Source organism: Triticum aestivum, chromosome 6D, assembly GCF_018294505.1.
Source record: "Triticum aestivum cultivar Chinese Spring chromosome 6D, IWGSC CS RefSeq v2.1, whole genome shotgun sequence".
Taxonomy (NCBI): domain Eukaryota; kingdom Viridiplantae; phylum Streptophyta; class Magnoliopsida; order Poales; family Poaceae; genus Triticum; species Triticum aestivum.
Window position 1 is genome coordinate 337,571,693 of NC_057811.1, and position 12,168 is coordinate 337,583,860.

Here is a 12,168-nt window from a genome sequence, read left to right on the forward strand (position 1 = left end):
GTTATTTTTAAAGAAAAAAGAGAGAAACGACCCACCAACATGCAGCCTGTAACTAAACCCGGGCAAACGTCGGGCCGGGCCGGGCTTGTAATAGCCCGACCTTCATTTCTCAAGACTGAGCCCGGCCCGAAGCCCGAAATACTCCCTGTTTTCAAGCCCGAGCCTAGCCCGAAATCAAGCCCGAAGCCCGAAAGACCGGGTTGAACGCTGTTTTTTAATGTACGCACGTGCAAGCCCGGCCTGAAAAACAGAAAAACTGAAGCCCGAGCCCGGCCAGAACTATCTTCCGGGCTGCAAAACAAGGCCCAAGCCTGGCCCGAACGTCAAGCCCGGCCCGGGTCGTCGGGCCGGGCTGTCCATGCCCGGGTTTACCTGTAACAGTGTCTCGAACTGCGGCATGTGCTTGTCACCAAGATTTATACATTTGCCACACAATGTATTAGGTCCACATGTGTATGATACAAACAATTTGATCCAAATTTGGCCACACGCCGCAAAAAGGGATTTGCAAATAACCCATAGGAAAACCGTGTCACTTCAGAGACAAACGCGCGAGAGCGCACGGCGCACATGAGAAGAACTCTTCTTTTCTGTTCTTTTTCTTTCTTTTTGAGGGGTAGAAGAAGAACTCGTGGTTGGTCTATGTGTCGCAGGAGGCCATCTCAAGTATCAACTAGGAGTAGTTTTTACGGCTGAAGGCAGTGGCAGTGGTCCACTACAAAAACTTGTGAAAAATCAAAATGCCTTTGGAGATCAAGATTTTCCTTTTGGTTGCTGCTGAAGAACAGCATACCAAACGAAGGATAATTTGATTAGGAGGGGATGGACGGGAAATAAGCAATGTCATTTCTGCTCCGAGGACGAAACTGTAGATCACCTTTTATTTATATGCTCTGTAGCTAGATTTATCTGGCAGGTGGTGTTGTCTGCTCCGAATCTCCATAGATCCCCTACTGATGCAAAAGGATCTGTGAAGCAACGCAACCTGCTGCTTTGTGAGACAGCGGGTTGTAGTGTGGACAATCTGGAAGACACGCAATGTTGCTTGCTTCCGACAAGAATTCTCTAATGTTCCTGCTAATGTGATTTTTATGATGTGTGATTACATCAATTTTTGGGCGACGCCGCAGAAGAAATCCAGGCGAAAAGATCTTGAAGGGGTCAACCTGATCAAGATGGTGATTCGAGATGCGTTTACTCACAAACATGGATGGGGGGTCGACTAGAAGGAGGATTGCGGGATGTCGATGAATGTGTTTTCTTCAGTTTCATCTTTGAAGTTTCAACACAGTATAGGGTTGCCAAGACTGAGTGCTCTCCGAGGCAACGGTATCCCCACCCCAGATCGATAATATGATAGGACCGATGAAATCTAACGCCCCATCAGGATTCCTCTTATGATGATGCCTTTCGTGGGCCCTCGACAGCTTCATGCCAGGTAGATAGATGAATGAGCATGGGCAGATCTTCTCTGATCTCCGCGACTGCACGGTTGCACACATGTCAAATACACCATGACACCCCTAGTCCCATTTTGATCCCCAAAAGGGATGGCAAGGCGTCGGCCTACAGAGTCTAGAGAACCAAAGCGGTAGCGTGTTCATTTGGTCGGAACCTCTCAATCTCTCTAGCAATCGGTCCTAGACCCTTACCCACACGTGGTAAGAGGATTTAACTAGTTGCAGACAGTGGCGAGCATAACTGAAGGATGTGTCCTCCGATCCGGCCACTCGCTTGAGTAGAGCGCCATCGACTGATTGCCCAATTGAAAAACCCATCGATAGTAAGTAAGATCATCATACTTGCACGACCGAAATAACAGCATGCTGTGCCCATTCTACGCATCAGCTTTTGAGGGTGCAGTATCAGCCAGCCGCTTGTATGTTGCTGTACATGTTACATGTAGTACATGGCTGTTGGAGGGGGCCTGTTTGTCTCAGGTCTGGGCAGATCAAAGAGTGGAAGCCATCTCACCCAGACAGCAGGCAAGCACCACCACCACCCCTGGGGCTGCTGCAACCATTGTTCAGACTTCAGCCTCCCTTTTCTCTATATTATTAAAGAACTCATTCTTTAGTAATTTGGTTGAACAGGTGGGTATAACTGACTAGTACACTAGTGTCAAAAACGCTCTTATATTATGGGACCGAGGGTGTAGGTTCCGAGTTGCAGCTAGGCCACATACCACAAGATGGTCTGCATTTGGAACAAGGTTCATGCATCAGGGCGATGAAGAAAACATCGGATCTGTATCAGCTGGAGACTAGCAAGAACAGCTATCGTAGTTGCTGCGCACTCAGATTAGCTTTCACAAGAGGCTCCTGGTTACAAGGACAGAGACAAGGACTACATTCCTTCCGTGGTATTATGGGCAATAACCAAACTTTAACAGCGCACGCGCACACACACACACACCCTACAAATACTCTGCCCTCCTGGTAGTTGGTCGGATACTGGAGTTACCCTACGTGGCATGCTGGCCAAGAAAACCCTACTATGTAAATACATGAGAGCCCGGGTTATCGGAGTACCTAAAACGCGACAAGATACAGGGGCATCTACATCTTGGAATTCTCTCACTGTATAAGGACACTGGTTGCATCGTTCAGCAATTCAAGCCTCGCGGCGACATGTAGGCCATGTTAAGGTTTCAGTTACTAGCTAGCGGGCTAGAAGCTTGTACGATGGCATATCCTCAACCCGCTGAATATCTTCAATCAACAGCTCCCTTTCTAGCTGGCGTCGTGTGGATTTCATGACTGTCTGCAATGTTAGTAGTGTAATCAGGTCAGGAAGGACTCTTAAGTTCGAATATGTGAAGCTCTTCAAAAAGTGTTAAGGTTAAGGGCCTGTCTGGAACAGTGGTATTTCTTGGTCAAGTGTCGGTATTTGTTCCAAACAGGCCCTAATATGGGAGAAATTCCTGGTTGCAAGAATTTGAGTAGAAGAGCATCATACATTGAAGTCCATGTAAGTAGCATGCATGTCAAGCCATTGCTGATCCATCAGCTTGAAGGTTATGCAGTACAGGATATCAAAGGCTCGATCATTTTCTGAATTACAAAAATAAATAAATGAGAAATCAGTATCAGGAGTATTAGTAGTATGTGGTGCCATAAAGGAGAATTCAGAGAACGCTCCTTATCAATTTAATAATGAAAAATTATCGGTGAGTGGTAAGAACTGTTAATGCACTTGTAGTCATCACAAGCATATATTGTTCAGCTGCGGCGGAAAAAATCCCAATGGTAAGCAGCTCTTGTAGATTCTCAACTGCTTTCCATAAAAGGAAAGAGGAAAGAAAGACTGTACCTGAAAGTAGCTTTAGGAAAACAGCTCCCAACAATGACCTTGGTTTGACTGCAGAGGAAACAAAGATCAAGTGTCAGTTCAACATGAAAATGGATACTCCAGATTTCACTGCAGGAACTAGTATTATCTGGTAAACAATGATAAGCACAAAACTTTTGGCAACAAAACCTGCTTGTAGATCAAGCATCTGAATGAGCATGAATGTTATATTTACACCAGCTACCGCAAATGGATACTCCCAAATTGCACGGTCACCATTCTGCTTACAAAGAAGTTCCTGAAAAGATTTCTGCACAGGAAATAAATTGCTTAGTGTGATGACCATATAAATATAAAAAAATTAAGGGTACGAGATTACTGTTTCAGTGTCATATTGATCAACATTACAGGTAAAACTGGACTATTTCTGCATTTTATTCTATAAGGTGTACTTTGGATTCGCTTTATTTAGTCTACTGGATATACTTTACATTTTCTTCTTTACTTTTTTACATCAAGGCAATTATCAGAGGAATACTACATGCCCTACATCTAGTAAGAGAAAACGGTGCCACGTTTCATATTTAGCACTGCAGCATTGAAGAGCCATCTATATTATGCCTATTGTGCTCAAACAGAAGTGTTAACTACTAAAGAGTGAAGACTTTGTCAGAACTTCATCCTGTAAATAGTGACTAAATGAATCATAGGATACACATATCCTTGGAATTGACAACCACACTCACCGGGTAGTTCCTGGCAAAGAATAATAAATTCTCCAAGGAGATAAAGCCTCCACCTCTGTATTGCAAACACGGCAAAAAATCATACATCTCAGGTTCTGTAGTTTAGCGACAGAATACTGATATGGAGCATAGTAACTGGAATTAATGATAAATACAATACCTAAAATCCGTGGATGGATCTTTCCCTTGCCAGCCCATCTCTTTCCATTGTTCCGATATTAGGCCCCTAAGCTCAGTTCCAGGAAAGGAGGCGCACCAAAGGGCCTTCAGTTCTTCCTGATAGAGCGAAAAATGAGGTCACAGCTTAACAAGTAGTTCCAATTTATGAAGGGTCATTTTGTATTGAAGCTTGCAAGATATAGCGCGCCCCGACTTCATAAAGAAACATATGGACTACCAGAACTACCTAACTTAGTAACTAACTCCACTTTCAAGTGTCATCTTGTACTAAGAGATTAGTTGAGGAAATTTGGCAAAAGTGGCACACGCCCACTTCACAACAGAACAATATGGAATATAAGTACTCAACTACGATCCATGTATGAACAGTTCGGTGGCAATATCAAGAAAACACAGGTACCTGATGCTCTATGTTTGAACTATCATACTGAATTTCTATCCGGTTCTGTAACCTCAGTAGGCACTCTTCCTGGAATAGGCAAGGCAAAAGGCAAAGATATTACTTCCATGGAAAACTTTAATATCATGTGGTTAACACGAGAAACGCACAAAATTAGTCGAGAAAAACTGAAGTACGTTCAAAGTAGCATGAAAGCCAATTAGTTGCACTGCAACATGTATGCAAAAAGTGCATAAAGCAATGCGAGATCCGGGTGTGGGTTAGTAAACACAAGACGAGCTTCGGAGACGCTAAGCCAAAAAAAAATACAAACTCGCGATCGTTGTCCAAATTCTAGCACAACATTGACACCACAGAAGCAATCCTGGGGATCAAACGAATGAAGGGGGAGCTAAGCTATGTTCACCTGAACGGGAGTCAAATCGAAAGAAAGGCGGGCGTCGCTGTCTCTACTCTGCACACAGACGCAGGAGAGCCCCCTCCCTATCCACGCCGTCGACCCGGTCACGACCTCCGCTGCAGCAGCGCACGCGAACACACGAAGCGTAACGTAAGCATCCATTGGCGACGAAGGAAGAGGAACAACTGCCAAGAGGAGACAGAGGAGTCGGAGAAGGGCTGACCTGAGGACGAGTGATGGAACGCGACGGCGCCGGCCGCTCGGTCGGAGCCAGCGAGCCGCCGGACGGCGACGAAGGAGCCGGCGTTGGTGTCCATGTCCGCCTCGCCCCTTGGCGCCGGCGTCTCTGCCACCTCTACCTCCCGCTACTCGTCGCTATCCGCGCGACGGCGGGGGTCCATGCGCCGGCCGGAGCTCCAATCTCGGCGGCGGATCCCGAGGGAGGCAGAAGAGGAAAAGGAGGGAAGGGGCGCGAGGCTTGGCGGCGGTCTCTTCCGTCCGTTGGTTAGTTGGTTGGTTCGGCTCTGCTGCCTGCCTCTTTCTCTTTCTCTTTCTGGTTGGGGGCGCTCCGCTGCTGCTGCGCTGGTGAACTGCTGGTGGTGGTAGCGATGCTGCAAATAAATGAATAATCCATCCCAGCGTGCCATGCTTCTCCTTGATTCGCTCCCTTTTTTTTCTCTGATCTGATTCGGGGTATATGTGTTTTTTTCTAGATGCAGATCTTTATGTTATTCGACTTAACGTGGGAATTTAGGGGTATTTTAGGTGTTTAGGGCTGGAGGGATATGAGTGATGCGAGAGGTGCGGCTGGTTGAGATTTTGTGACTGGTCATTGACCGAGCCATCCGCCCGGACATATAGGGAGCGTTTGAGGAGTTCGATTATAGATATTGTTAGATCGCACCAAAGGTTTTCTATTTTTTTTAAATAGAACACCTTGCATTACAATTACGAGGGACCGATCAAATCTATGGTCACAGCACGGATTGCATCGTCCGGGAAAATTGATTGCCAAACATGTAGGCTTTTGGGAGCTCCACTCGACTCAATAGCGGCCAACACATACGCTGGGAGATTACATAACTGGGGACAACACATAGCTCCGCTGTTGAGGATATAACCATTAGAGTCACCCGCCCAGGAGGGGCCGGGTTACGTCATAATGATCATCACGTGAAGCCCAGTACCAAGCTTGATGATGGCGGATCAATAATGGGCTTAAGGAAGAACTGCTGGAGCGCCGCAGAGCCAGACTGGATATCACTGACCATGCTAACTTGAGCATTGGAGATATTGTCGCTGGTTATATTGGTCAAGTGCACAACAACCGGGACCTGGAAATTGACATGGTGAAGCAGATACAGCAAAAATCTGAGGTATAATTCTCTTGCTTATTCCATAGTCATCCTTACCATGCTAGCCCCCAAGTCTATAACTTATGATAGAATATGTTGTAGACTTAATACCGGCTTACCTGGTAACACTCAAGGGCCGGGTTAAACAGCCTAGGTGAACCGGTCTTTTACCTTATGTGTTTAATCAAGTACTTGAGAAACTTTGCCCATTAGCCCCCAAGTGCCAAGCACCTTTGCCTGCAAAGTGCTTGGGACTTATTTTCATGAACCGGCACTGTAAATAAAGCTTCTCAGCTAGCAGAGCATCTAGCCAGCACAGTGGGTCTTCCCGGCTCAACAAATTCGGTTTGGATAATCACCACATCCGGGTCATCGGCCGGTTGAGATGGGCTGGGAATCTCCGGGTTGTCAGAACCCTCCATGGCTTGTTCTTCAGTTGTAGCGGTGGTTTCTGGAGCTGGTGCAGACGGCGGCTTAGAGGCAGAGGCGTTGGGTTCAGTCAAGACCGGCTCTTCGACCGGGTTACTTTTCTTTGCCCTCTTGCTGAGCTTTGCTTGTGCACTGAAAGTCAAAAGGTTAGTGCAAAAACATGAGTAAGGTAAGCACAAAGTAAGCTAATCATCATTACCCGGGAGCGGTCTTGAAAGCCGGCAAGTTAGATTGCATGGAGTCCCCGGAGGAAGGTGAAGTTTCCTGATAGTTTGAATCCGAAGAATTGAGTGGTTGACGAGTGACGCCCACCAAAGGATGAAAAGGATATAAGTTGGAGATAACCTCGGTCCGGTGCTTCCTTGATGCTTCAGGTAAGCCGGAGAAGAGGTCTGCTTCCTTGTTGGTCCGGGTTTGCCTCCAGTTCTCATGAATCTGTCGCTTCAAAAGAAATTGAGGATCTTGATAAGCTAAAGGATGTGAAAATCTTACTTTCCGGGTTACTCTTCGGACTTTCAGCCTTGGCAAGGGCTCCGAGTCGGAGGAAAGTATAGTTACCTCTTCAATCACCGGGTTACTCGCTCCGGTATCATCCTGCTGATAATCAGTGTCAATAAGATGGTTAAAACAGACAAAAAACAAAAGAAGAGCCTAAAGAATCAAGGGTTACCTCTGACTCGGAGGTGTCATCCAACTGAAGCAGGTCTGAGGCGCTAGGCTTACTCCCCTTCTTGCGGGGAGCGGCTCTCCTGGCGGCTTTTTTAACCTTCCTGGCTTTTTTAGCAGCCTCATGGTCATACCTGACCTTCCAGAACTTATCATTAGCCTGAAAAATACAACAAAGGTTTCTTGAAGTTACAGATGAAAATTGTTAAAATGGAAAGTAAGGTGTTCAGATCAGTAGCCTGTTGCAGGGTCAAGCAATCCATCTCAGAAAGCATACACCCCACACCGTGTGTTTCAGCTAGCCGAATAGTGTGAGAGCTTCCGTTTCTGCGTGTAGAGCAGCACTTTGGTTGATGAGCTTCCCGGCAGCAGTGAGGATAACCACACCGTCCGAGTCAGTGGCAATGTCTCCCTAACCCCCCCCCCCTCCCGCCTTTGTCTTGTAGGCTGCATTGACGTTTATCTTAATAAAATTGCATGGTGGGGGGAGGGGGTAGCGACCACTTGGGGTTGGGCTTCGTTTGTTTTGTCGTCTTACTGCCCAAGAACTCCTGCCATTCGGCAATTGCATGGCCAACATTAATATCAGTTGCTTGTGATTTGGTTTATTCATCTGTGACCACCCATGAGCATAGAAGGCAGATAGCCCGCAACTTCTTGTCCTTCGGGAGCTTGAAAATGGCCGCAAGCATTTCCCTGGGTGTTTGGCATGTAAAGAAGCTTTTGGCGGATCAGCTCCAGCCCACCTCATTTCCAGACCTTTTTAACCTCCTTTGCACTGCATGAATAAATGTGCACCGCCTTCGGGTAGGTATTCGCAAATCACGCACTTAGTATCCAATTCCACTCCTATGTGCTCCACATTTCATAACATAGGGTGACTATTACGTGCAAGACGCCACATGAAGTGGTGAACTCACCCCGGGCACGGAATCATACATAAGCTTTCCAGAACCTTTCGATTTCCTATGAACTCGGCGAGCTCCCCTCTCCCCCCCCCCCCACTTGTTGCACTCATTTTTCTCGACCGTATATCCACGTACACCCTGTACGCAGACCGTACTGAGAACATTCCTTTTGGGTTGAAATACCAGGCCACAAAATCATCATACTGATCACAAATTGGAATGCTCATGATTGTTGATGCATCCATTGGAGAGAAAGATTGGCGAACAAGTTGGGCATCCCATGTGTTTGTTACACGGTCCAAGAGCTCAGACACCTTTTGTCAGAATGTTGGCTCCTTGCAAGATCGTAGGTTGCCTTGTATCATTTGAATGCAGCCAGTGGTCCGACTAGATGTTAATGTGCCCACCCGTACCCACCCTTGAGATCATACACTAGTAGAAAAAGACCTAATGTGAGACACATTAGTCCCGGTTTAATTTTTAGCCCGGTACTAATGGTACCATTAGTGCCGGTTCGAACGGCTATGCATTAATGCCGGTTCGTGTTGAACCTTTAGTACCGATTCGTGCCACGAACCGGTACTAAAGGGGTGGTGGCAGGCTAGCGTCAGGCTGGGGCCCCACGATCACCTTTAGTACCGGTTCGTGGCACAAACCGGTACTGAAGGGCTAACCTTTAGTACCGGTTCGTGCCATGAACCGGGACTAAAGGGGTTTGACCTATAGTCCCGGTTGGAGACACAAACCGGGACTATAGGGCAATTTTCAAACTCTACCCCCCTCCCCCCCCCCCCCCCCCCCGTGTATCTCCATTTCAGTTTGAAAAAATCAAAAGAAAATGATAAAAACTTCAAAAAATAAAATCCTTTGAGAGGTAGTTATATTAGTACATCTACTAGTTAGGAAAATTTGAAAACTTAAATTTGGACATGTTTTGCAAAAAGTGTAGGGAAAATGTAAAACGGCTATAACTTTTGCATATGATGTCGGAAAAAAAGTATAATATATCAAAAAATTCCAAAAGGAAAAAAATATGCTCAAATTTCAGTTTTTTTAGTTTTGGTTAAATCTGGTCAAACTATGGTCAAACTACTTATTCAAGAAGTATTAATGTTACTACATAATTATTCAAGAATATTAGTGTTACTAAATAATTATTTCAATTTTTTGAATTTTGGTCAAATCTGGTCAAACTGTGGTCAAACTTATTCAAGAAATATTAGTGTTACTAAATAATTACTGTTTTTTAGAATAATAGTTTCAAACTCAAACGGTGAAACATGTGACCTAATGCTCAAGCTAAACTGCTGAGGGTTAATAGGATTGACAGCTTACATTTGTCAGGAAAACAACAAGTGCAGACTTGGAAAGTAGGGGGAATAGAACTCTGAAGTTAAGCGTGCTCAGGCTGGGGGAGTGGGAGGATGGGTGACCGACCGGGAAGTTAGACGATTTGAAATGAGTGATCCACACTTGAGCAGTTAAGAGGGGTGATTAGAGACTAAATCATCAAATAATTCAGAAAATTGAAAATCGAATTCAAAAAATACCTTTAGTACGGGTTGGTAACACCAACCGGTACTAAAGGTCCCTCATACCACGGCGCGAGCTCAGGCCACGTGGTGGGCCTTTAGTGGCGCTAAAGGGGGGGCTTTAGTCTCCACTCTTTAGTGCCAGTTGCAGAACCGGCACTAAAGGCCCTTATGAACCGGTATTAAAGCTCCGTTTTCTACTAGTGATACATGCTACCTTCACTCCTTAAAGTAGGCTCCTCCACCCATAGCTCATACCAGGGTGGCTAGTTGCCTTGAGAACATCACCCTCGAGGAAGTATTTGGCATGTAACACTCGCGCACAAAAGCGAATCCAACACTTGGATGATGCACCAAATCTGACAGGAAAGCATTGCCATGTTGAACGAGCACAGGTCAGTAATTGCGACAAGTCAGCGGTGCTTTTCAGCCGAAGGAGGACATGATGCGCCAAATCAGCAAAGCTTCACACACCCTCCGTCGACGCCAACCAACATATCTGAAAGGAGGACATGATGTTTTTTTTATTTCCACTCCAATAGTGACATCATCGTCTCGCCACCGTCGGCAGTAGATGTAGACTAAACCCTAGTCATGCCTAGGACGGCACAAACGCTAGAACCAATTCCCAAATTGGGGTTGCCCTGACTTCGCCGGCACTTGAAGGCACCCGGAGGCAAGGGGGGCCACTCGCAGCGGTTTCACATACGGAAAACCCTAGTTGCATGTATCTTTTTGTTTTTTGTTTTATCAAGGATTCAATAAGCTATGACATACAAATCATATGTTTTTTCCTGAACCTCTATTTGCAAAACCATGACGTATAAATGGTTCTGGTTTAATTTTGATATTTTGTGTTATTCTACCCAGATATGTATGGCATCATAAAATGATTTTTAATAGGACAGATTTTAATTTCTGTAATAAGCACCCTGTAGCTATAGGTGGTCTGCTTCAACCACCCAAGGAACTTCCAGAAAAGCTGCACGACTCGAGTTGTTATTGATTTTTTTTTTTGAAACGAGTTGTTATTGATTTTCATGCGTGTGCATTTCTTTGGCGGAGTCAGCCCCATCACCGTTGCATCAGACTTCCAGACAGCAGTTTGGTTTGATGACGGATGACTTCAAATTGAATATTGCAGCAGTGGATCTGCACCGAACAAACGAGCGCGCCATATGCTGTGGTTGCTGTCCACTGACCTAATCCCATCTGTTCCTCTTCAAAAGGCAGGGAATCGGCCAGTCTAATCATGCGTGATGCGCCCCTGCCTGCTACTTTCGTCCCCAAATAAGAAATAAATTCAGCGGCACCTTTCATCTTCTAGTACTATAAAAAAATGACACCTTTCATCTCCGCTACGTGTTCCCTTCATGTCGCCACTGATTTGAAGATGTGCTGTATAAAAGAACATAGTAGTAGCCGTCGATTAGAACAGCTAGCGCAACCAAATATTTCACCGCAAGTCCGCAGCTGACAAAGTAATTGCCTAGATCATGTCGAAGACAAGCGGATATATGAGCTGCACTTGCCGTATACGCCTACGAAGCGACCGACCGGTCAGGAGTCGCGACAAAGCCCAGGCGGCGCCGTGCAGAGACAACGCGTGCGGGCGCGGCACGAGCAAATCGGCCCTGGAGTACTCAGCCCATTGGTTTTACGGCGCGAGCAAAAAAGGATGTCGACGAAATCTGCTAGTAGTGGTAGCTGATTACCCAGGCTGGAAAGATGGCTGTGATCAGCCGCAACGCCGTGCTATAATGGCGGCTCCTCTCCTCGGGACGGCAGCGGCACGCATGTGAGACGGTGAGACGTCCCGCTCCGCTGTTAGGCCGGCGCCACCCCCACCCCAGCCGGTGGTTGTGGGCACGCGCCGGCCGGCCGGACGGACGCGTGGGGTGCACAGACGACACGGACGACTCGCACGGCGTCGCTTCGCTGGGCTCGCCCTGCGCCCGCTTCCCGTGGCCGCCGTGGGAAAACGACCGATCACGGCCGGGCGGCTGGCGTCGCGACGCGCGCTGCGGAGCGCGGGGCGACGACGACGGCCACTGGCTCGACCCGTGTGGGTGTCGCGCGGGAGGCCCGGCGCCCGTGTAAAGCGGCCACGACGCGCGTAGGAGCGCCGGCAGGCAACCAACCTGTCGGGGCGGTGCTGGCGCGGGACGTGTACGTGCGCTGCGCCGCGCGCTCGCGTGCGTGCGTACGTTGTATCCGCTCGAACTACACCCATCGGTCGCGTCGATGGATGGGTGGATGGT

General features: G+C 47.1%; 1 protein-coding gene across 1 annotated transcript; it reads right to left on the reverse strand.

Annotated features, from left to right (window-relative positions):
* Positions 1 to 2,277: 2,277 nt before the first annotated feature.
* LOC123144973 (ELMO domain-containing protein A) lies at positions 2,278 to 5,611 on the reverse strand. The gene is made up of 9 exons (XM_044564249.1): positions 5,241 to 5,611; positions 5,024 to 5,133; positions 4,618 to 4,686; positions 4,198 to 4,313; positions 4,038 to 4,092; positions 3,481 to 3,601; positions 3,313 to 3,360; positions 2,959 to 3,053; positions 2,278 to 2,763 (listed from the first exon to the last, which is right to left on the reverse strand). The coding sequence occupies exons 1-9, from the start codon at positions 5,332 to 5,334 to the stop codon at positions 2,662 to 2,664; spliced, it is 810 nt and encodes a 269-aa protein (XP_044420184.1). The 5' UTR covers positions 5,335 to 5,611; the 3' UTR covers positions 2,278 to 2,661.
* Between the last annotated feature and the right edge of the window lie 6,557 nt (positions 5,612 to 12,168).

Excerpts from the sequence above, each read along its gene's own strand:
- LOC123144973 (XM_044564249.1), bottom strand. The coding sequence starts at position 5,334 with ATGGACACCAACGCCGGCTCCTTCGTCGCCGTCCGGCGGCTCGCTGGC. Across the intron at positions 4,687-5,023 it reads TCGATTTGACTCCCGTTCAG|GAAGAGTGCCTACTGAGGTT; the intron begins GTGAACATAGCT and ends TGCCTATTCCAG. Across the intron at positions 4,093-4,197 it reads GATCCATCCACGGATTTTAG|AGGTGGAGGCTTTATCTCCT; the intron begins GTATTGTATTTA and ends TTTGCAATACAG.